Source organism: Musa acuminata, chromosome BXJ1-8 (assembly GCF_036884655.1).
Source record: "Musa acuminata AAA Group cultivar baxijiao chromosome BXJ1-8, Cavendish_Baxijiao_AAA, whole genome shotgun sequence".
Taxonomy (NCBI): domain Eukaryota; kingdom Viridiplantae; phylum Streptophyta; class Magnoliopsida; order Zingiberales; family Musaceae; genus Musa; species Musa acuminata.
Genome location: NC_088334.1, coordinates 51,028,366 through 51,054,886, shown reverse-complemented (window position 1 = coordinate 51,054,886; position 26,521 = coordinate 51,028,366). Strand labels below are relative to the sequence as shown.

General features: G+C 36.0%; 1 protein-coding gene across 2 annotated transcripts; it reads right to left on the bottom strand.

The window, feature by feature from the left end:
* Positions 1 to 184: 184 nt before the first annotated feature.
* Positions 185 to 23,106, bottom strand: LOC135588679 (DNA topoisomerase 3-beta-like). Of its 2 annotated transcripts, XM_065080915.1 has the most exons (15): positions 23,005 to 23,106; positions 22,861 to 22,917; positions 22,569 to 22,672; positions 20,976 to 21,069; positions 20,152 to 20,251; positions 16,298 to 16,541; positions 14,044 to 14,206; positions 13,841 to 13,960; positions 9,854 to 9,933; positions 7,113 to 7,391; positions 4,963 to 5,131; positions 4,604 to 4,732; positions 4,240 to 4,452; positions 1,192 to 1,371; positions 185 to 1,076 (listed from the first exon to the last, which is right to left on the bottom strand). In XM_065080915.1, the coding sequence occupies exons 1-15, from the start codon at positions 23,023 to 23,025 to the stop codon at positions 435 to 437; spliced, it is 2,595 nt and encodes an 864-aa protein (XP_064936987.1). In that variant the 5' UTR covers positions 23,026 to 23,106; the 3' UTR covers positions 185 to 434. The 2 variants fall into 2 exon arrangements, with proteins under 2 accessions (XP_064936987.1, XP_064936988.1); XM_065080916.1 differs by lacking the exon at positions 14,044 to 14,206 and having other exon boundaries at positions 16,375 to 16,541.
* Between the last annotated feature and the right edge of the window lie 3,415 nt (positions 23,107 to 26,521).

The window sequence follows — 26,521 nt, the reverse complement described above, 5'->3', positions numbered from 1 at the left end:
AGGAACATTTCAATTTTTCTCAGCCTAAAGAAGCTGCTGAAAACCTTTACTTCAGTCGGAGAGATATTCCACGTCCTGGATCTGTATCAAAAAAGATTAAACCAGAAAATGTCCTGACATTGATGTTACTGACAAGCTTATATGACAAACGTAGTAAGGGGTCATGCCTCAAAATCGGCCGTGATGAAAGAAACACGATATGGGCTATTTCTTGCCATTATAACAATGTGTATCTCATTACCAATTTAATTAGAATTACAACTACCACGGCTCTTTTTGGTTTCAGAAGGCATCACTATTTTCTCCAGCCATACAACAGTGATGTCCATGCTGCAGTCTCCAGTTCCATAAATAAAAAGGCATGCATGAATGAAAAGAGAAAAATCAAACTACCTAAGCTAGAGGCCAAACTGTATATATGCTACAAATTTTGATTAGAAATCTCGAAAACTCATCTTTGGATCTTCATGCTTTGAGCCACCCCTTCCCCTACCCCTGTGGCGTCCTCTTCCACGGTTTCTGCCTCTTCCTCTTCCACGCCTGAAAAATGAGCTGCCATGCTTCACCTCCACGAGCGAATGGAGTAACTCGTCACACAAGATACAGCCCTCATGCAATGTAGCTCCATCGCTTAGGACAGTTGTCTTCTTATTGAAATCTACTTCTATGATAGTCGAGTCACATTCAGGACACCTCTTGCCTGTAGTTGAGATTCGATGAGCACCCTGTGGAAGGGAGACAAGGCAATTGCACATGTTGCAGCATAGCCTCCATTTAGGTGCACTAACAGGGTCAAGAACAAGTGTTCCGCTACATTCAGGGCAAGCACACACTCCTTGAGTTATCAATGAATGTGGGCATGTAGGATGAGGACAGAGGAAACATGGCATGCCAGCACCCTTTCCTATTTTTCCAGAATTCCCAAGCTTAAGCGTACCAAACAGTTTGTCAATCCCTTCAAATGGAGGGCTATTGTAACAATAGGGACACAGTGGAAACGTTTTTCCATCAGGACCAGCCATGGAGAAGATCAGCAACTCAAAACCATCTAAAGGGCATGCAAGTTCCTTGTATAACTGGAAATGGGAGCATTTGTTAGTGTATGTCTCTGCACAAACTATTAACACTATTAACTTCTGTAGTGTATGCCCCTATAAGAACTAAAAAATTCAGTCACTTGGAATTACTTACTTTAATGGTGCCATTCTGAGGAAGGTGATAGACCTCTTCACAAGTTATACAGTATAATCTTGTCGGTTGACTAGAAATATATTTCATGTACCGAGTGCATTTCCCACATTTGCTTAGTAGACGCCCAGAGTCTGCCAAAGGTGAGAACTGTGCCTCAAACAGAGCATCCATATCCTCAATCTGAAGAATGGAAAAGCAAATGTTTATTACAATTAACAAAAGAAAAGTGTGAAAACTGACTGTAATAAAGGATAACGTAGCACTCAAACCATCCAGCAGGCAGTATGTAGAGATACTAGAATTGGCAGCCAGCTATGTACTTTTCATTATCTCATTGAATTGGATGTCCAAGAACCAACAGATGTACAAGGATTTCATTATTGTCATGCTAAAACTGCCTACAAGAAGACGATCATGAAGGATATTGTAAATGCCATTGCCGAAAAATGGACCTAAGATAAAGCAAAATAAAATTCCATAGTATGCATCTCGAAGCTATAACCAGGGATGAATGAACCTAAGGTATGTTGGGCTAAGGCTCTTTGGTGCCATGCACTTCCCATGGGAACAGTGGAATTTTCTTGGTTGCCAATTAATAAGCAAAAGTGGAATGCCAGCATTCGGGAATTCTCAAGTGAGAAGGCTGACCCTAAAAGCATGAACAGGAGAGGATGCTGGTTTCCATTGGATATTGCCCTTGCAAGCTGTAATTAAGTAGCATGATATCAATTCCCCAACAGCTAAATTGGTGGCATTTTAGTCTATTGGCCCAAAAAAGGGCCATGGATTCAACCATTTCATCAGTTGGTGATTCTTAAAAAAATATTTATTACTGGAATTTTTTATGCAGGTTTAACAGAAACAATTCATGTAAAACACTTTCCTTGAGAAGTTGAATAGGTTTTTGTCCAATTTGTTAACCTTCTTTCCTTAATCCTCATCTTCCTTTCATTTCACAGCATCTGGTGAGTTCCTTTCCTCATCCATCTCTTCTTTTCCTTCCTCCTCTTCCTCAATGTTGCCAAGAGGATCAAGCCTGATCTGGTTGGATTGCCTGTGGTGCAAGACTTCCTCCTCATTTTCCACTCTCTTTCCTCTTCTTTCTGTTCCTTTTTTTGTCTGTCAAACCCACTGTTCAGTGACCAGAGTCCATTAAATCAGGTTGGGTTGACTGATTTCAACCAATTCCAATCATTTTTTAACCAATACCTTCGAATTTCTTTACATACCTGCCAGCAGTCCAGCAATATGGCTGACAAATCAGCCATAACTGTAATATGGCCGACAAACCATGAAAAGACATTGTAAATGTCACTGTGGAAAAATGAACCTAAGATAAAGCCAAGTAACATTTTATAGATCTACATCTCAAAGCTATCACTAGGGATAAATGAACCTTATAAGCAAACACAGATGAATCAAAATCGATTCGTTTAAGATGCATTTCGTGACAAAAATAATTAAAAAATCCACATTAATTTTGATAATTTTGTTAACATTGTTAACTTCTCTCTCCAATGCCCATCTTCCTTTCTTATGAGTGGAATGATCTTATGAGCGCAATGATGGCATCCAACAAGTTCTCTTTTGTTTTTTTCCTTTCATCATTTACCTGTTCTTTTTCTTTATCTCCTATTATTCATCAAGGCCAAGAGGATCAACCTGATCTAGTTGGATTTCCTGTGGAGCAAAACTTCCTCTTCTCTCTATTCCAAACCCACTGTTCAGTGATCAGAGGTGGAACTTGGCTTGGATTGACAAATTCCAACCAATTATGATCAGTTCCTAATTAATACCATCCATTTCGAACAAACCTAGCAGCACTTGAGTTATATGGCCAGCAAATCAGCAAGAATCAGATTGTGACTGACTGATTGCACTTCTGACCAACCAAATCAGGTCAAGATAAGTCAAATTTAAGAACTACAATATTAATAGACTAAATATCTCTTCAGTGATTACACCTAATGGAACAAATTTTGGATTGACAACATAAATTTTACTGAAACATGACCAACAACCCCACATAAAAGAGCTCTTAGCACTTAAATAAAGCAAAATATAACCAAAACCAAGGTAATAATGGTTGGTACAGACCGGCACATACGGACCAGTATTTGGACCTAGTTTGTATACCAGTACAATACTGGTCCAACCAGTTACCAAAACCAGTACCAGATTGAGATTTAAATCCTTCATCCAAACAACCACTATATGCTATCCCAACTTCAAATAACTAGACTGTGGACTGTTTAAAAGTGAAAAAAGAAATTTACAATTTAATATGCAAGTTTGTACCTTTTGCTTAGAGCTAGCCCCAGATAAAAGATCTGTTCAATTCCAATATGATTGATGAAGTATTTATTTTGATCCATGGCTGGACAATATGTGTCCAGTGTATTCCAGCAGTACCAACAAATGGTACGCTGAAACATGCTGCGGTACAAGGAAGAAGAGAGAAGAAGAGGATGAGAGCAAGAGGAGAAGGATGATGTGGTAGAGAAGAGGATGAGGCAGTGGACAGCAGGAAGAGGACGCAGTGGTGATGGTGGAGAAGAAGAGAAGAGACAGTGGATAAGAAGAGGCGATCATGGCAGAGGAAGGACGTGGGCGACAAGCAGCAGGGACGGTGAACGCCTACGAAAGAGAAAGAGAAAGAGAGAGAGAGAGAGAGAGAGAGAGAGAGAGAGAGAGAGAGAGTTTTTATTAGAAAAAAATAATAAAAAAAAGGCATCCAGGCCCATTACCAGGCGGTACGCCAGTTTCACAGGTCTTCCTGCTCAGTAAGCTCGGTTTGCAAGTGGACCACCCAAAATCAGGCAATCTGCATTCTCAACTGCCAGAGGACAGGTATGTACCAGGTGATACATACTTGTCCGCCCGATTTGTCAATCTGTGATTACCAAGTTTATATAATTATATTCAACCGCATTATTTATAGAGTTGACTACTTATGGATATACTAAAGATGTTTTATCTTCAAGTAATTAAGTCAATCACAAGAGCATAAGTCGTCTATGATCAGATATCAATAAGCAAACATGATACCTTCTTTACGAAGTAAGAATACTTCTCCATAAACTGTTGAAGAACATGCTCCACCACACGAACATGGTCAGCTTTCCCTTTAGCAATTAATGTTATTTGCTGCTCAATAAAGCTGCGGATGTCTGGTAAACAAAGATCTGGATCAATGCGTTGATAGCCTCTTATCAAGGTGGTTCCAAGAGCTGTTGGGACCAACCTCCTTCCAGAATTGACCTTCAAGACATTGAAAACCGATTTTGAAAGTTAAGGTAGTGAAAAATGAAGTATAACAAGTGCATGGTACAACACTACTCTACTAATCTGAAATACTTGTCAATCATAAGAACATGAATTACAAAAGAGAAGAAAGTAGGCATAACCAAACCTGAACATAGTTGCGCTCACAAATATTATTAATATGTACAGGAATTGAAGCATCAGTTCCTATCCCATTCTTTTCCATCAGAGATATAAGTTCACTCTCACTAAGGTAATCTGGAGGTGATGTGGTTCCCTAAAAGAATAAATTTAATCAAGTCATTGACTAATAATCTCTTTCTGCATAATAAGGCAAGAACCTAACTCCCTTCTTTTACAATTTACAACTAAAGGTAATTCAGATTAAGAAACATTCAATAGAGAAATTTTTCCATGAATCTATCTTTATACATCCATCCATATCGCTTAATAAAAAAAGCTATAAAGAGAAAGTCAATGATCTGAACTATAAATTAAAATTTATACCTCATGAAGGTCAACTTTTAAAATATTAATCTTATCGCCATTTTTGAACTGTGGTAGATTCTTCTCACTAACTCCCATCCACGGCATGATAGATGTAAAACCTTTAGAAATAACATGCTGCCCAACACAATAGAACAACTCCCCACCGGATGTAAATTCTATTTTAGTCCTGGAATAATTACAAGGGAAAACAAGCATCAGCTTGATTTATCAGACAGTTACAAACCATATAGTGCAAGAAAGCAAAACAACAAATCAATCATATGCATTGGAGCATGAATAAGAGGATAGCATAAGTAGAATAGAAATAATGACTTCATGGAGCTACTGTTATTAATTGACGGCATATTGATTATACATTTACCTAGAAGCAGGGAAAGAAAATCAGTTTTTCTAAAAGCTGATATAACTGATCCACTTCTGAGACCCAAATATTGGATCTAGGCTGTTGGTGGACCAGCCTATACAATGGAGTTGACCCAGCCTTTTCCACATTATAATGAAGCAGTATTATCCAAGAAACAAATTAAATTCTGAACAATCAGGCTCAAAAGGCTTTAGGGTTTTACAAGTTACACACTGTGTCTGATAGACTGCCGCTAGCAATGCTTCACCTTGCCATCTAATAGGCCATATAAGGCCAAAAAATGGTTTGTGAAATAATCAGAATCTTTTGTTGTTGGGCAAATGTCATTGATAAAATCTTTTTTTCTTTCGTTTCTTTCAATTTGGCATGCTGGCTATGCGGACAGGCATGGTGTGGAGCAAGTCATCTCGACAGCAACACTACATTCCATCTAGAAAATTTTGCCATCCTTGAAAATTAGCCTCATTATACCATTCCTAGTCTGAAACTGTTAAAAGTACCCTAGAATAAGATGGGAGAACTTTTATCTATAGCAACTATATCTTTTTGATAATTTACCCTCAATAAATTCTTACATGTTAAAATAACCTACATATATAAGTTGATAATTTTTTTATGCATGTTTCTGCACTCTCACCCTTGAACAGAGATGAATAACTACAGCGAAATCCTTGAGGTTTTCATTTGCATCACATGAAAAGACTTTGTCACAAGACCAGTAGGTTCATTAAAGCTTAAAACCAAAGCATCCATTTCTCCTCATCATCCAAATTATGCACAAATAAGGAGAAATAAAAGGAAAGGCTAAATCACTTGCAAGCAACAATCAGCAGGACATAGTTCATTTTGAAGCAGTGCAGGCAGTCGTAATGGAATTGTAACCTTTTTCTTTACTTTTTTTTTCTATTCTCCTTATTTTACAATGACTTAGACCCTCATTCATTAATTTAAATGTTTTTCAAATGAGTAAAATGTCATATCATACTGGAACAATCAACCATCCTGTTCCATTACTTGAAACATCTAGAACATTTCACATCTCTGATTGAAACCCGAGTCACGTGAAACTTCTAGAATCATAAGGAAGTACATAGTCAGATTGTGACCGCATGCAGTTTATATTTAAATGAAAACTTTATCAATCTGTGAACTTTGCAGACAAATGGTCAAAGATGGAAAAATACTATAGCCAACTTGTTTAAGAAAGACGATAATAATCACAAAATTGTGAACATTCAAGAAGCTATTGAAAGCTACTATAATTTCTTTTTTTCTCGTGTGCCTTTAGAGTACCATGAAAAGGAAACTGAAGATGTCTATCAAGGATCAGTTTTAACCAAGGTTTGCCGTACCACAACATATCGCCCGATATGGGCGGTATGTACCAATCCAACAGAGGATCAGTATTGACGGTACATACTGGTTTGTCAGTATGCCCTACTGTACCATGTGTTGGTACATCGGTATGGTTTAGTACGTATTGTACCGATGGTTGATCGGTAAACTGATATGAACCGATAAAGCAAACCATGATTTTAACTCACATCAGATGTATAAACATGAAAGATATTAGTATTCTTTTTATATATCAAAGTGTTCGTTCATGATATGTCTCAAGAGAGCATAAGATTGCGAACAGTGAATGCAATATGGATGACTACATGCATAATAAGAACATGATCTAATACTACAAATTGGAAGTAAATAAATAGTGAAGAAAGTATATATGTTAGACACATCCAACAAGAACATGACCATCCTGCATAAGAGAGAAGCTAATAACCTTGTGTATTTGCAATCAGGACTAACAGAACCAATAAAATGCTGGCAGATATACTGGTAAAGCCTCCATGCATCACTTCCTAGCATATCCTCTGTTGCAGATCGCATTGGTGTAATGGGAGGATGATCACCTGCATCAGATCCCATTCGTGGCTTACAAAAGCCATCAGCTAGTAGAATCTGAACATCATTGCCCCATATAGGATTCCTTAAATGTGCACTAAGTGCACTTCTGAAGTCAAATGATGAAGGGTATGCAGTGCTCTCTGTGCGTGGATAACTGAAAAATGAAGTGTTAACTGTGTAAGAATAAAGACAAAAGAAAAGATGCTAATATCAATATCCACAAGAACATTAACCACAGATTTGCTTTCTTAAGTCAGGTCACGACACAAATAATAAACAGTCCATATCACAAAGCAGTTTAGTAATTGCTTCACAAACCAAGTAAGACAAGTCCAAACATCCTGCAAAACAGACTTTCTGCATAAACAAATTTGAATGGAAACAAAATCTGGATTTTATTCATTTACCTCATGCAATTTGCATCTTTGATGTTTTTATTAATTCAGTAGTATGAGATAATTTGTCCAGAAGTGTAACCATCAATACCCAGTATTCAGCACCAACAGAAAATTTTAAAATAATAAACTTAATTGTAAACCAAAGACTCGATAAACTGAATCCCAAGAAAATTGTGGTTTTATGTATTGTGTTTCTTCTAGATACAAATTTTATGACATAGGCTTTATATGTGTCAGATTTTACAACTGATTTCTTTCCCCACTAAGGTGCACCCAGTTTTCATTGATGTTAAGCATTGTTTTCACAACTAGCATGAGAAATGACTCAATGAGACACCCACCACCCAGCTAAAAAAAAAAACTGATGCCTCAGCATGCCTATGTCAGCAGCACTTGAAAGTCATGGTATTAATATCCATGGGTATACACACCCATCCAGCTAGCTGGGTAACGTGTCATTGGGTCCCACTGGATTTCTTGTACACCCATTGCCCTTTCATTTTCAATGATGAGTTGCTATCCCTAGGTGGAGTCCAATGTGCCACTGTAGAAAAAAAAGAAAAGATGGAAGCGGAAACAGGATCCATGACCTCTATATAGCAGATGAACATATAGATCTCATCAAACTGTTTCAATCAAATTATTTAATATTTTTATGTAGACACATTATTTTCAGTCATCACCAGGGAAACCGTTAATCTGATTATCCATGTCAATGAAATCATGCTTAATTATTTGGTTACTTAAGCTTTTGTTTCTTTCCAATCTAAGGAATTAAAGATTTCATGATTGTTCTTAACTTCTTATAATGATTTCATGTTCATTGAAGTACAGAACTGCATAAGGTTTTAGTCACCAATATTGTAAGACAAGGGAATATACAATAATGATCTATAATATAAGGTCCATCATGTAGGCCACAGATATAATGCTCCTTCCAAAGGAATAAAAAAGTGCTATCAAGCACCATATCACATCGATTTATCATAAACAAGACATCGAGCTGAAGCACATTCACTAATACCACAAACAATCAAATGTCAATGACACAGAAAGATCAAAGGATAGCAAATACATCAAGAAAACAAGAGATACAAGCAAAAAATCAGAATTCCGAATCAAGTTGTAAGATTGATTTCTGAAATTATCACATGATTGGATGTCTTTTAACAAGAAAATATGAGAACTGATTGGAAGTTTCATAAATTCATTGTTCCTAGCCTCCTACATATGACATGTTAATGAAATCCGTAATCCAGCCATAGTATCAACAATAAGCATAAGAAAGATGTGTCTTTAGTACTTGACCTATGGAAACCAATCAAAAAAATTAGTAACATGAAATTCTGCTTTTCTTTACATGAAACTGAAGCTGAATACACAAGTAAAATAAATTTATCCAAACAAAGAATTAACAGCAGATATGAATAGAGATTACGATTTACGAGATTGAAATGCAAAAATCTAAGAACATGCTTTTCTCTATCTTTTGGCTTTTTCACCAAATTCAAAATTCAATAAGCATCAAAAACAGTAAATAAGTTGCCTTAAACCAAAACATGTATCTGCAGCAGTAAGCTAGGTTCCTCTTTTTGTCTCCTTAAGGCTTAAGACAGTTTTAGCTTCTTGTGTCCTTCCATTAGGACTTATCAGTCACAGATGCACAAAAAATAATAATAATAAGTCTCTTGATTTTCTGTAGTCATCAGTTCCTTTAATAATTCTGCACATGATCTACTGATCTGTGCCCTCAAGTGTAGCTTTCAGTTTTTTTAATAGCAATCTAATTTCTTGTTTTTAGTACCTATTATTTGCAAAGTGTTCCAAAATATAAAAAACTGGTTGATACTATACTTTGTCCCACAAACACACACGAACAATTTGTATATTGTTATCTTCCTTCCTGTCTCCTCTCTGCCATTTTCTCTGTTTGTTTCTGCCCTTTCAGCCTAATGGATCAATCTGATTTATGGTCTGAGCCTCTGAGGGGGCAAGCATGATTACCTGAAGGACCATAATGGGTGAAAAAAAAAACAATTCCAAAAAATTCATTACACAAAGTTTTGCCAACTCCAGTTTCACAGTATAGAAAACCATATGGATTAGCTAAACCTAAAAGATACCGTATTTGTAAAGAACACTTCAAGCTCAGGCGAAAAACAATGAGTATTATTTTATATATATATATAACAGAAAGTTTGCACTTTGCAGATAAGACCTGATAAACCCTTGAGTATATAATCGCTCTGCTAGTTGCATGGCCATCTGAGGCCCAAACCCTAGTGCACTTGATGCAACCTATAAAGCAAAAGGATAAGATATATTCCAAGTATTGTCAATAACCATCTTGTCAATAAGAATTTATCACAGACTAGATTAGTTGAAACTCAATAAAAATTAGTTGCTCAACTACAAAGAAACCTCCTAAACTATAAAAACAACTTGCAACACTAGCGAAATTACTGTATTCAATTTGTAAGTTCTGTATGAACTAATTAAAATGATTTGAAAATTCAAATTAAGAATGTGGAGGTAGCACACTGATTGAATCCAATGAATCCTGAATGCATATATGATAAATATATGGAAGAGATATGCACAAAAGTATATGACAGTGGTGGATTGAAAGTCCAAAAAGAGAAGGTACAGATTTGACTAGGCTGTTGCACACAGATCGTATCATAACAACAAGTGGCATCGATTTAAATCTAGTGTATGTTAGATAAACATGGTCAATAGTGACTTCCATGTAGCAACAGTAGATACTATATATGCATGTTTTATTATTTCTTTCATGGATACAGAAATAAGGACAGTGAATAACTATTTTGAGTCATGGTTTTCACAAGAAATCTTCTTATCTTGAGACAAAAGTTAACTCTGGTGTCATGTTGCTATCCTCACTAGTGAGTTTAATAGTATCTTAGATCCTTCAACGATATTAATCTGATTTGCTAGTCCTCTATACATGCATGTTCAGTTTTGCATCATCAAATCATTCTTGATGTCATTTGATGTATGCCTACAGACTCCATGGTTGATTATCTATCTCATAGAACTATTACTTAATACCATAGTTGACAAATAGCCTGGCAGCCTGGGAGACCTAGAACAACGGACACATACTAAAGTCTGGGCTACCATCTTTGTTGAAGCCCTAGCAACAAACTCAGCACTGAGTCATTTCATGAATCTTTGTTTAAGCTATATATTTGTTGTGATTTAAGGAAGTTCCAAAGTTTTTATGTGAAAATTATCGTTTAAATACTCTTAGACTATTATAACAATTAATAGTAGCATTGACACCTGTTGGTGAACAAATGCACCGTGGCTGATGAGTCAGCACGGCCAGGTCCACGGGTCGATGTCGGGAGTCTACGATCGGTCGAATGGGTCGTCGAGGTTGATCACACCCGTGGGTCGAGATGTCGCGTCCGTCCGAGGAGGGCGCCTCTCGGTTTGGATGCCGGTATCGTCTTCGGGAGGGCGTCTCTCGGTCGGGTGGTCGTGCTTCCGGGGATGACCACGCTCTTGCACAGAAGGCCCTCGTCGGGTGGTTCCCGACTTTGGCCCCTCGACGATTAAGTTAGTGCTTGGTTCTCTCTTATTTTTCTCCTCGGGGAGCCCAAACGTCAGCTTGGGGGCGGCGAGCTTCTTTATAAACCCCTGGCTGTGGAGGGGGGTGGCACTGCTCCGCTACGGTTTTCTCTGCTTACGACTTGGCTCGCTGCTCACTGTTTCGAGGTTGGGATGTCTTCGTCTTCTTCTCCCCCCTCTTCTAGTCGATCGGTTTCCGAGATTAGCAGTTCAGGCTCCGGTAGTTGTAGGGTGGAAGTAATTAGTTCCCCATCGGCTGGCTCGTCCCCGGCGGATTCGAAGGGTTTTACGGCCCTGCAGGTGATTAGGTTGTGGCACGACGTAGATTTGGTAGTGCCCGAGAGCCTGTTAGGTCCGATCCGGGATTGTTACAGCATCCCGGAGGATTACGAGCTCCATGCTCTGCGTCCGGGTCAGCGCCCTTATGATCCGTTTCCCAATGGATTCGGGCTGACCATGGATGCCTTGGAGGCAAGACTGCGTTTTTGGCTACAGCCAGTTGTCCGCGAATGCCTCCGCTGGTGGGGGATTTCCCCATCCCAGATGGCGCCGAACTCCTGGCGCTATCTGGTGGTTTTCTTAGGGGAATGTCGGGGGGCAGGGATCGAACCGACCCGAACCCTCTTTTTGGCATGTTTCTGCCTATGCAACGGGCGAGGCGGGTATTATCTAACTGCACGAAGTGGGTTTAGAATTAGTGGGGCTCCTTCCAACAACAAGGGGTGGAAGGCCCGATACTTCTTTGTGAGTTGTAGTCGGGGGTGGGAGTTTTGTGTTGGGTGGACCTCCCGAGCGATCAACAGCGTTCCTCCTTTTCTTTCGCACGAAGAGGCCGAGCGCATGGAGCAACTGAGGGGGATCATGTCCTCTTCTCGAGCCATCAGGGGGATGACCGAGGAGTGGTTGGTTGATGCGGGGCTGAGTCCAACTACTAGGGGTACGATCGGATTCGTGCCCGTGCTCCAACCTCCCGACGAGGGCCTTCTGTGCAGGAGCGCGGTCATCCCCGGAAGCGCGACCACCCCGACCAAGAGACGCCCTCCCGAAGACGATACCGGCATCCAAACCGAGAGGCGCCCTCCTCGGACGGACGCGGCATCCCGACCTGCGGGTGTGATCAACCTCAACAACCCGTTCGACCGATCGTAGACAACCGACATCGACCCGTGGACCTGGCCGTGCTGACTCACCAGCAACGGTGCATTTGTTCACCAACAACACCAAAAACATTTTGAAGAATGAAGACTATTATAAAATCAACTTGACCAAGAAAGAGATAATAGAAATATGATATACAACACTATCGTCTTAATTTGGGCAATATAATTTATGTCGTTTCATGTATAAATATACATATTTGAATCCAGTACAAATATATATGGCCATATATATTTATAGATAGCATATCCTAGCAAGAACAACCAGGGTGTCTTGAAATTTATCTACTGCCTACCCCAAGTGGTTGTCTGCAACAAAAATAATACAAACTAATTCTATTACATGATTATCGTTATAATTTATTTGATTTATGTACAGACAATACAAAACATGTGCCCATTTGTTGTTTATTGTGCTCTGATAGTTGAGACTTAGATACCTCAACCTTTTTAAAGGTTGAATGTCAGTGAATCCAATAACATAAGGTTTAGGATAGAGGCTAGCTAATGAGCTGGTTATTCACCTGACAGGATTAGAACCGAAGTTATGTAATTAGCAATTTGTTCAACTTAAAATCAAATATAATATTCCTTGTTACTTCAGTATTAAAGGAATTATAAGTTGGTCAATCTTGTGTGGTCTAGCCCACTACTTTGAGTAGTCAGGATTTGTTAAGTTCAGAATGAATCAGATTGTCACTTAACCTTCTAATTTGTAACCATCTAAAAGATTAATATATGATTACCTAGAATTAAATGAAATCAACTACATGTGCTAACACATCATATAGTCCATGAATATTGTCAAATCTTTTTTCACAGCTGATCCAAAGCCCAAAGGTTTGCATTAAATAGCTGACCACCAAAACAAACTTTATTGGATCTTTCATAAACATAGATCTCTACCAATGACACCATAAGGCTAGGTGATATTTCCCTCGACAAAGCTCAATAGAAGAAAAAGATTCAGGTAGGTGGCAGTAATTGCAAGTAGCATCACCTGCTCATGTATAAATAGATACATTTACATGAATTTGTTTGTAAGTTTGATAAAAGCTGAAATCATCATACATTAAAGCTTCAAGAGCCTTTGCCATTGACAATAGAGGCAAGAGTCACGAAAACAAAATACATATAAGCACTAATAGGATAGTTCAACCAACTAAATTTGTGCTTGCTAAGCTTGTTAAATTAGCTAGAGAAAAAAATCAAATTTCTGTGAGGCACATTAAAGTTGGCCAATCAAGTATAGACAAAACTTGGGCAAAGAGAACTTGAATGTGCAAGGATTCAAGAACTAACCAAGACTGTAAAATGTTTCACACACCATCCACAAAAGGCTAAATTAAGAATAGAGCAATAATGGAGCTCCAATCCTAAAGAACTGAAACGTAAATTATTGGGAAATTTAATTATCTTGGTTAAAACGAAATAAGGTTGATAATCATTACCTTCAACATATTAACTGTATTAAGGCCACAAGGGCGAGATTTGGACTCTTCTTTTGTTGATATATCTGTTACTTTCAGGGTACCATCATTAGCTACCAACTTCTGGAACATAACAGCAACCTGCAATAGAAAGGATGAAGCAAAATATTCAAGTTAGGAGGCAAACCATCCTACAAAGATGCACCAAAATCAGAGAATCTCACATTAAAATCGAATACTTTGTTGCGATCCCAATCCATCTGCAGCTCATAACCATCTTTAATTACGTAAGGACTTAAGTACCAAAACTTTTCTGGTTTAAATGTGGTAATTTGCATGTACCGTTGCACACAAAAACCAAGAGTAGGGGTTTGACAAGGACCATAGCTGAAACAAAGAGAAAGAACAGATAACAAGATTGTCAAGATGTCGATGTGCAAAAAGATTATGTTTTCCAACCATAAAAAAATAATATTATACTGCACTTTGTTACACCAAGAGAGAGAGAGAGAGAGAGAGGGAACCAATCAGAAATTCAAAATTATGCTGCTACGACTTCTGCAAGAAATATATATTGCAATAAAAAATAATACAATAGCAAGTTTTTTGCCCTTAGAAGCTTACAAAGGAGCAGCTCATATAAGAACCTCTTTCTAGTATGATCATGGAGGAAGATGATGCACAAACCAGAGTGGTAAAGATATGAAACAAATCCATGAAAAATGGAGAGAGAGAGAGAGAGAGAGAGAGAGAGGGGAAGAGAGGAGAAGTCAATTTCTCAAGGCAGGAGCAAGGGGCTCTCCGTAAAGTATGTCCATTACCATTTGTGCTTTACTTGGACAAACAATAAACCAAATTATCAAAAAATTAATTTGGAAGGTAAATTAGGAAATCCTTTAATCTTTCCTCAAATTGTAGGACTATAAGTCCCTATAGAAGAACTGCGAGGCAATAATCAGGAGGAAAGAAAATATTTTGAGTTAACTCTCACTTTAACAATCACATGGAAAAATCAAAAGTTCTTAAATCACATAAAGCCTAAAAACTAGCAGCTGACTCTGGAATGACTTTACTGTGCAATCTCAAAATGAAACTTCATCCTCTCTCTTCCTGAAGCTAGGGGCTTTGGAGCAAAATGAATTATCTGGATGACAGTTTGCATAACTTCTACCGGATTTAAAATTCTTCTTCATGGTATAATAGGAAGGTGGTCTGTTCGAAACAGAGGTTCTCTCAAGTCTCAAGAAGATCTCTTGTTGCCTATTCACTTTGTTTTAACAGTTGATTCACTAACCAGGATTCCTAATTATTGATGGAAGCTGGCCTTATGAGAGGTGTGGAAGTGTCTCCAATTCTTCAGACTGGTTAATACTTCAATTTGCAGACAATTCTTTACAAATTTGTGCTGCTAAAAAGTCAAGATGTTCATGGTGGATAATGCTTTAAGTATCCAAGGAAAGAGAGCAAGGTGATCATGATATGAACTAGGGTAACAGAACTGGTAGTTCTGACTTCTAACTTCTAATGTTATTTTATGCAAGGATCTAACTTGATCACGTAGCATCTCATAGTGGTTCTGGTAACCAATCAAACCATACCGGTATACCAACCTTTACTGTTTGGTAACACCGGGAAAAAAAGCTGAATATTAACCAGCACTAACCTATATGATCCAGTACCAAACAGTGGCAAAGAACAGTATATCCTCTCCTGCTTACTCTCTAGCTCACAGCCAAGAGCCAAAAGAAATGAAATGAGATTCATGAGGGCTGGTTCAACAGAATATCAATTTATCAAAGAGACAATGTAGCTTCTTCTGGAACTTTAATGGGTTCAACATGGGCCAACATAAACCAGAACTTAAACCCCTGCTTACAACCATAGATACAAATCTCCATGGTACCAATCTGTACATACCAGTATTTACCAGTCTAATAACAAACCTGTATGTGGACCAGGCAAATAAGTTTGGTTCAGACCAAATCGAACTCATCTTCTGGTAAATTCCCTGTACTGGCGATAAGCAGACTAATACTGAGCCATACCAAGCAACAAGCCAATCGTCTGGTATCAATATCCTTTTTTACTAAATACTGATAGCTGTCAATAGCTTTTTTTTTCTCTTTATTCTTCTCCCTTTCTTTCTTTCTGTAAATACCTCTCCCTCTCTCTTCCTCCTTTGCTCCCTCTTCTTACTCATCCATATTGCCGCAACCTCCTACTTTTCATTTGTGCCGTTGTCTCCTAGGGATACATATCAATGCCAACATCATTGCCCGTAAAGCCACTTACCAAACCGGACAAGCCCAAAGTGGCCCAAACAGATCTAGAAAGAATATATGAAACATAGTGAACTGACTTTGAAAGAAATGGACATATAATCATATACTTAACAGCAAGCTTAATATTTCAGATAATTATTACATGAATTATAAAATGAAGATACATGTCAAAAAGTGAGAGGAGACAAGAACTCACGAAATGACTCTTGAATCAAGGTTTCCATATTTTCCTTGAAAATAGCGAGTCTGGAATCGAGTAAATGCCACTCCTACCTTCAAATCTATTTCTTGGCGTGCGTCTACAGCTAATGCTTCATCTTTATTTGGTCCAACAAGGTTTTCCATAGCATTAAATATATCCTTCTCAGTAACAGATGAAAATCGAGCACGGTAGATTATCCTTCCAGGACCAGTTTCATGTATTCCGGTACACTCAATAACTGAAATGTAAATTCAAGTTACGTTTTATCTTTACTGACCATCCAATAAAAGGAGTCAAGCCATTTTTGAGATGCTAATAGCACAAACTATCACAAAAAAGCACCATATATCCAATAAAAAAGGCACTTCAGAACAAATGTATTCAATAATAGACATAAGTTCATGAAGAAAACAGAAAGAAAAATTGTTCTTGAAAGGTTCAGCAATTGGGCAAAGACAATATTTGTAGGCTCATTGTTCAAGTGCCAAGAATACCAATCGCAGTTCCAATTTGCAAATAGAACGTCAAAAATAAATTCTTATTCAACATAAAATACATCTACCAATAAAAGTAGTTCTATAATGGACAGGCAAATGAGAAATGAGAATGCACACCATAGAGACCAAAGAGGACCATTTTAAAAGTTGGAACTTTAAAGATGGAAGTGAGTCTAGAGCACTTATATGTATTCATATTCCCTGAGTAATAGCTGACTAACTTGGACCACTACTCTTGAAAGCCTCTCCTCCAGGCGCCTGTAATCACCATCAATGATCAACCTACCCAAGGACCTGTCTAAATGAAATGAGATGTCTGAAAGGCCCTACATCTTAATGCTTGGACCATGAATTTTGCTTGTTCTTGCAAAACCTGCTTTCCTTCCTTACTTCACTTACTGAATAGAATTGAGGGCATCCGCAAGAGGCACCATAAAATATGACTTGACTTTGAGCGCATTAACATGTGACTAAAATTTAAGTCAGATACATAATGATCAACGATCAACATGTGACTGTCTTATTCCAAAAAAATGCTCATAATCATGACATAATAAGATAATACCATAAAGCACTTCTTATTATAAGTGGCCTTCGGACAGTACCTAACAAATGAGATTTGAGTGTCTGAAAAATGACTTGGACTGAGATATGTCTCTTTACAGAACATACCGGTGCAGATCAGGAACAGTTTAGGGCTAGGATTATATTGAGCCATAGGTGTTAAACATTTATTCAGTTTTTATCTCCTTTACATGACAATCTGCATGTTGACACCTTACTAGAACTCTGGTCCAGTGACCAACCAGCTTTCTCCAGAAATTGCTGTCCTCTAGGACTTTAACTAGGAGATGAAACATTGACTATAGGAATGAGCAAAGTTTTGAAGATCTTAACCAACAGAGTTTAAACTTTAAACTGACTCAGATTCCAACCTTAAGAGTCTTAGTCCAATACAAACTACAGGCAATATAAATTTACTGTAAAGGGCTTGTAAACTAACTGCTGTTATATATTCATGCAGACATAGCATGTCCAATAAAGAAGGTGAGAACCTACAGAAATTTACTTTCATGTACAGCACAGTTATAGATGGTTCCTACATTTGTAAAAGGGAAGTGTTTCTGTTGTGTTGGTCAGTGTACCACGATCTATGTAAGATGGATGTCAAATGATTCCTTGCATCCGAAAAAAAATTCAGAAAAATAAATCAGGGGGGTCCTATTTGTGTAGCCAAATTCAATAACGGTGTGACCAGGTGACAATAAATAAATGGACTAGTACCGATTACGAACCAACATATGTATTAGTATTAGATGTTAATCTACTCATCATGTTGTTTTCTGTTGTCTACAAGTCACTTTGTTCTGTTTCACTCCTAATGTTATTATCCAATATCCATAATGTATGATTATTTCTTACATCTTATTATAATAGTTGCAGAATTTATTCATGTTGTATATTGAAGACTTGGCACATCTAAGAAGTCTGATAATACCGTATATTGAAATATATTGTATTACTTGCGATATATTGAAATATATGTCCTGTTGTCTATTGAAATATCATACCGTACCAAAGTTTCGAGATTCGCTCGATAAAGTACGGTACTATATACCGAGCAGTATATTGCTCGGTATACCGTATATTGAAATATATTGTATTACTTGCGATATATTGAAATATATGTCCTGTTGTCTATTGAAATATCATACCGTACCAAAGTTTCGAGATTCGCTCGATAAAGTACGGTACTATATACCGAGCAGTATATTGCTCGGTATACCGAGCAGTACATACATACATACATACATATACACACATATATATATATACACACACATATATATATATATATAAAGTAAAAAAAATTGGCGACGTCACTTCTCTTCTCCCCAAGTGGGGCGACATCGCCGATATATATATATATATATATATATATATATAATATTGCCTGGTAGCGGGCAATCCGTGTACCGGTCTATTGGCAGACCGGTACGAGCGATATTATTCGAAATTGAAGATCTTGCTACTTCTCATGTAGACACCTACCGGACAGGAGTCTGATCACAACCTCACTGCACACCACCACATCTCAGGTAAGTCTTTCTCCTCTTCCTCCTCCTCCTCTGCCACTTCATAACACCGGTACTTACCGATGTACTATAGGTCAATACACCAGTACGTACCAACCCGATGAATCTTTGAGTTGACTTCGGTACCTGATTTGGCAAACCCTATTTGAGATTATGGTTTGCAAAATACTCTTATATGAATCCATTTGTATAATTTTGAAAATGTGCTAAGGTTGGAAAGGTTAGTTAACTATGGCAACAAGAAACTATTGATTCCATGACAACTTCACTACAAGACAAGAGAGTTTGTTCACCTTATCAGTTTGTACCGATGTACCGACCAACTGTCGGTATGATATATACCAACGTACCGACACATGGTATGGTGGGACATATTGACAGACCGGCATATACCGCTCATGTTGATCTCTTATCGGATCAGTATATACCGCTTATACCAAGCAGAATGCTACGATACGATGAACCTTAAAGAGACATTTTATTGTGATCCTAAGGATAATCAATTAAGCATACTGCAAATTGAATCACAATCTGATCCTCAAATACAGCAAAAAGAAAAAATAATCTCATCATAAATCAAGGTTGTTAAAATGTAAAGATGGATTGCCAAGTATATAAAATTATTTTCTCAAACACACACGTGCATGTGCCTGTCAATATGATACATTTCATTAATATTTACCTTAAAAAACAAAAGAACTTTCATGTGATTTTAATACAAAATGCTTAATCACCGCATCAAAGGCAACAAAACCAAATTAAGCATAATCTGTTTTTTAAAGTTTAAACTATTTTAAATTATGATTTTGAAAATCAAGGTTTTAAGTTTAGGACCAATGATGGTCTTGGTGATCTATGAGACCAATATGGTACCAATGTACCGAATGCTATACTGACCCGTACATCCCAGCACCATCCAAAGGAAGCAATAAGCAATATTACTGACAGGTATAAGACCAAATGGTCCGGTACTGGTCCTTTGTTGGGCCTATAAATTCCAGTCAATCTGCATCAGAATAACTGGTATATGAAACCTTGTCGAAAGAATCCTTTTGAAGTTTACTAATAGTGCTAGCGAGCAGAAATCCTGCAATGCCAGCAGTCGTCGGTATTGTTCCCGCAAAAGTTCGCTCTTTGAATAAATTAGCATACTCTTTCAGCTGCCAGAGCACTAAAAGCCACATATATACAATACAAAATTTTCATAAAACTAAAAGAGGACCAGTCTTTTTCAAACATAGAATGAAAAGTTTACCTTCATAGCATATATTTTCACCTTCACGGTCACAATCCAACCATAGTACCAAGTAGGTACAACCTTGAGCTTCATGGTACAGATGCCTACGAATATGTGCCTAAAAAAGGAGTCCAATCACCAATTTTGAATACACATGATGTATGCTTATGTTAATACATCAATGACAAACATGAACTACCAAAGGAAACATACTTATAGGATTAGACAAGCAAAATCTGGGACGTCATAAGCATGATTGTGCAACTAGACCCAGATGCATACAATACTGTGGAAAGTATTGACAATGGCAATATGATGTCAACAGCAGAATGATTTCTCTATCCAATATCAAACTGCATATTCAGCAGTTATTAAGCCTTAAGACACCGGAAAAGCTAAAAAGACTGAATTGGCATAATGTGTTTGTTTCTTTTCCATATGTTAAACACAAAAATAACATGCTCTTCCTTCTTCAGTGGACATTAGTGATTGTAAGACTTTTCTAAAAGCCTTTGACTTAATTTTTCAACAATCAATTTGCAGAAATAACCAAATAAGCAAGAAAAAAGTGCTTGAATTCTAAATAGAAATAACTGTTCAAAGCTGTCTTTTTTTAAGTGAAATTTTATTCATCAAAAAAGCTTAGGTGTCTACATCCTAGAAACTAAAAGTTCAATTTTCTATTACTGATTGCAAGCATAAAGGAAGACGATGAAAAGTAACATCTACCATTAGAATTGAATGCATATATTCAGAACTAAAAGAATAAACATATGATGAAGAAAAAGAATATCAAAAAAATTCATATAATTAAACTTTAGTGGGGTACAAAGAAACAATACCTTTGGGTTGGATTCTGACTTCAAAACTGGAGCATGAAAAAGATCCATTGGATCAGTCACCTCCCAGTTCTGATATGAAGATGGAAAGTCTAAGCTGCAAATCATGCACAGAGCACATAAATTAATATAATCTTTGATGATTTTTAGTTAAACTTCAAAAGGCACCTAGCAGTTAGTAATTTCTTATTTTCTTTATACTACGATATTTATGTGAATATAATCTTTAAATAAACAAAATGGCATATACCTTTACTAAAGCAGACATTACCAAAAGGTGAGTCTTGGCACCATAGTAAGACTGCTCCTCTATAAACTTAATGTCAAGGTTTGAGTCACAGATATAGTCTCTATGCTTGCCAAAGTAATGTTGCCTACAATAGCCCTTTTCAGATGCCACACTAGACTACCCATTTTATACCATCTAGCAACAATTGCTTTTCCACCATATTAATCCAATTATCTTATTTTGAAATGACCAGTATACCCCTTTCAAATATACAATTATAAGAAAAAACTACATCAACATATTCTCATTTATTCTTCCATCCTTTTGACTACCATTATTTATCATCAGAAATCCCCTTTGTCTTTTCCACCTTCCCTTAAGTCTCCTCCTTTTACTCTTTCCACTACCTCCTTTTGACATCAATTTTTATCTCCTTAACTAAATCTTCCTCTTAATTATCTCTACTACTTCGCCACACCTCTCATGACCTTCACTAATAGTCATGCTTCCTACGCATAATTTTTACTTATCACCTCCAACACCAAGAAAAATCCACACTTTCTGGATATAATTTTCCACCAACCCTTTGATTATCTAATCTCCTTATCTTAAACAATTATTGGTCACTACCAATAACATCCATTTTCTCACATTCTACTATCTTCATCCGATTCTCAGTGTTTTTACCCAACTCCTATTCCCCACCCTCCACCCCCCACTCTTCTTCCCACCCCTCCCTTAAACCTTCACTTCTACAATTTTGAAGTTATAGGAAAAGAGAAAATTTTGCTTTAGTGTTTTACAGGAAAAATATTTATAAAATATTTATGTCCTTAACCAAACCCAACAAAGATGAACCATGCCATCATCAATATGCATAAGCTCACAATAGGACAACTCAAGGGGTAAGTTCAAAGGCATACATTAACGATAAGAAATACAGATTCTTGCTCAAAGGATAAAGGACAAAAACCTTCTGCAATTACAACCATAGGTACCTCAGGAGTTAATTGTGAAGGTCAAGCTAGATGCTTCATAAGTCAACCCAAATAGAAAAGGAATACTAGTAGACAAGTAAATGATTCACTCCAACTGACTAACCAACATCAATCACATGGAAAATTCACCAAGTATCATAACATGTAACAAGAGAACATAAATGTTAAGAGTGTCAGACAATATACAGATAAAGAGCAAAAGACAAATAATACATATAGTCACCAAATACGCATCAAGTTGCAATGCCATGTGAACTTATTGACACTAGAAATGCCAGCATGAAAAGAATACAAAATAATAATAATAATAAGACGATAAGGATGATGTCGCAGAAGTATTGATAAAATTTGAGGAAAAGGGACGGTAACCTAAAGACGTGTCCAATAACAGATGTCACTTTGTAGCGTACATGATAGCCACGAAACTGTCCGTCAAACTCATGAACATCAGTACTACCCCTTCTTGTAGACATCTGCAGCATGAAACACAAATTTCTAGTGAATCCATAGCAACATCAACCCGTAGCGAATCCGCAGCAGAATCAGAGCAAATCATTGAATGATTATACGTAAACTACCAGAATCAAATTCACAGGCAAATATTCAGACCTAAACGAGATTAGATCACAAATTTAGAATCCAAACGAAAGCAATGACTCACCCGGCCACCAGAAAGAGCAGTGGCGATGGAGAGAGAGATGCTGGGCTTCTCCGCTACCTGCGACAAAGCAGGGTGAGGTTAGGCATGGAGATCGGAGATCGGAGATCGATGTGGAACGGGATATTCTCAAGGTGAAATGATAACCATTAGGACTTTGGTCGCCATCTCGAGACGACGGAGAGCGTGGACGAACTGAATCAAAACATACGGGGATTTAGAAGATCGAGAAGGGTTTCGACTTCGTAGGCAAGCGTTGGATGAGTAGTAATAGACATCGAGAACCGGTCCATACTGCGAACCGGCCCGACTTTAATCAGGTCAAGGTTGGGAGAAAGGTGACCTACATACGAGCCGGTCCATATCGCGAACCGAACCGACTTCACTAAATTACATCACAAACCGGTCCATGTCTCGGACCGGATCGACTTTAATCAGCCCAAAGCTGGGTGAGAGGGAAATTACATAAGTAACATTGACTTTAGAAACCATCAATAACTTCCTAAATTTTAATTAATAATTAACCAAATAATTTCATTAGCAAAACTAATAATACAAATATATAATAAATATTCAAATATCATAATTACTCAACAAGACTTAAAATATTAGTATGAGCTAAGATATGTGGTAGTATTGCCAACTAATTTAGCTATTAGAAATTTTGACAAATTATAATCAAACAAATCAATGACTTATATATGTAAAAAAAATCTCAATATCATTATAAAAAAATTAAGAAAAATATTTATTATATTAAATGGCATATTATGAAGCTCTAAGACATATTATTTGTGTGATAATACACTAACCAATCGAATGTCTCAATATATATATTTCTTTTATTAGATTTGGCCATCCAAGATTTACTTTAACAAAGTTTATGTAAATTGGCAAATAAGGTTTTGCTTTGGAAATGGGTGGGTTTATCTCAAATATATAGACCAATTTAAATATCAATTGATATTTAAAAAGATAGTAAAAAATTAAATTTAAAAATATGATCAATATACGCTCAATAGTTGAAAAACGTTTATCTCGACCTATAAAAAAATCCATGCATCCAAATAAATAAATATATATATATATCAAAATTTCCATGGTGGAGTAACTGAAGAAACTATTTTCTTTGGCATGATTGCATGACAAAATTTCTTCAGTGTAGTAAGAGTGCGAAAGTTATAATCATAATTTCTCAACTTATCAACATTTTCATAAAATCATCATTTTTCAACTTGACACTAATATGATAAAAATGAAAAATATTATATAAATCATCCTTGATTCAAAATAATTATTGATGATAAATAATTAAGAACATTCAACTATAAATATCAAGTTCTTTTCTTTCTTATTTATGTACACTCACTACTTATCAGTGATTTAGGCATCAGAGAGATCAAGTCTAAATACTTGATCTTTTACTATATGTACATAAAAAAGTACAAAAATCATTAAGATTTTGCAAGCTTCACTTTAGCTTCGCATTAGAATATCGGATATCAAGAGCTTCATCTCGATACTTTTAATACGACTTTTAGTGGTTTCTTGAGTCAGAGCAACATAGTGGGCTTAGATTCGAGAAGTCATCCCAACATTATACTGAACGGTCAAATCTTCTTTTACCATAAGAATCCATAAAAAGAAAGTTTATGCATGAGTTTTTCCTTTCCTTTTTGTGCATCAACATAAAAAAAATTATAAACTATTATCTTTTGCATAACAAATAATAAGAAATTATATAAATCATATCAGAGTCATTCGCAAGTTGAAACAATATTGACGAATTAAAATTAAACTACTCAAATGATAGAAAATAGTCAAGAGTCAAGAGGTACATTATAACTAGAGCAGAAGATTAAAAAATCAACAAATGTGGGGAGATGTAATATTCACAATAGCTTCAATAAAGACGTCGAAAAAATAAATGAGGAAGAATGTCATGGATATTTTAATCTTTCAATTTTATTCATGCTTTACATAATATATAGAAATCTTACATTTTGCTTAATAGCTTGATTTTGGTTGGCTCTATGATTATTTTGATCAACTCTTATGGCCATTTGATTCCTATAAACATAGGTTTTATGTAATTATCATGTCAAGACAAAAAATGTATAAAATTAAGCCAACTAAGTAGTCATTTTGAATATTTTCTAACTGACAGAGGAACCTTTATTGTAGTGTCTAGAGCTAATTCATTATTTTGTTCCGTAATAGTGTTATGTGAACACTTATGAAAACTCTTGGTTATAGTGAACCACCTCAAGCTCTTTGTCGTGCAATTGTTCAGAGTTTATAAAGTCTATGTTTATAATTTACACTACTTATCAAATATTCATTGAAATGTTTACTTATGGAATTGTGATTTAAACACTTTATCTAGCTTATATTCTTTTTGTAGATCTTTAAAAGATTTCAGGAAGACCGACCCTTTATAGACCGATATGTAAAGGTATCACATAAACTAGTTATAACCAACTAAGTCGATGACAACACATTATAATATATATATATATATACTTTCATGTCATAACATATATCGACATTCTCACATATACATGTACTTTCAAATCTCACGTTATAATATATCAATATACTTTCACACCATATATCATAATATGTTATAACATGCAAATGAACTCTCACATCTCACATTGTATATAAATATATTCATGCAACATGCACATCTCACATTATATATAAATATATTCATGCATTTCCATATCGAATGTTATAACATGTACATACACTATTGAATGAATTATAAGTAAACATGTTCATTTACTTCCACGTAATATATATATATATATATATATGCCATATATTTTCATTGTAATTCATGAATGTTTCTTTTAATAAGAAGCATACATTAATGTCATATTTATAGCTAATTAATGACATTCATCTTATTTAAAATATACTGTTAAAAATATATTTTACTTCACATGCTATATATGATAATTATTTTATAGTAAATTAAACTTATATTTACATACTTCATAAAATTCATCTTACTCAAAATATGCTTTCAAAGATGACATGCTTGAATATAAATCTATCCATCAATCTTATGTATCTAATATTTTTAGTATAACACATATATTTGATTTATATTTTTATTTAATTATCTATTACTCTATCTATGCATAATAACTTATTATTTGTTTAGAACTCAAACTCACCTTAGATATGATGGAACTTGAGAATCAAACCAAAATCTTTTTCAATCATCATTTGAATGTTTATTGATATGATTTAACCTCGTACTCAAGTCTACTAGTATATTCAGATTTACTAAGTCGAAACACCGTACATTTTTATTGTAAAATATACTTAAAATAAGTATCAATGCTTATATATATTTCAAATAGTCCTACATAATTTTTTTAAAAGCTTATATTTCAACTTTAAAAAATGATAACATTAATGTGTCATATATTATATTTCTAGAATATTGATATCAAGATATATATATCTTTAAATGGTTATAACATATACAAATTATTTTAGATAAAAAAGGGGAGTGCTGATAGAAAATTCTGAAAATTAAGACACTTCCCTTGAAAAATCTAAAAAGTGAGATTTTTTTTTCGAGAATTCACCATATTTTAGAACATACTAATAGCAAAATTAACAATATTTAACTTGAGCTAATAAATGG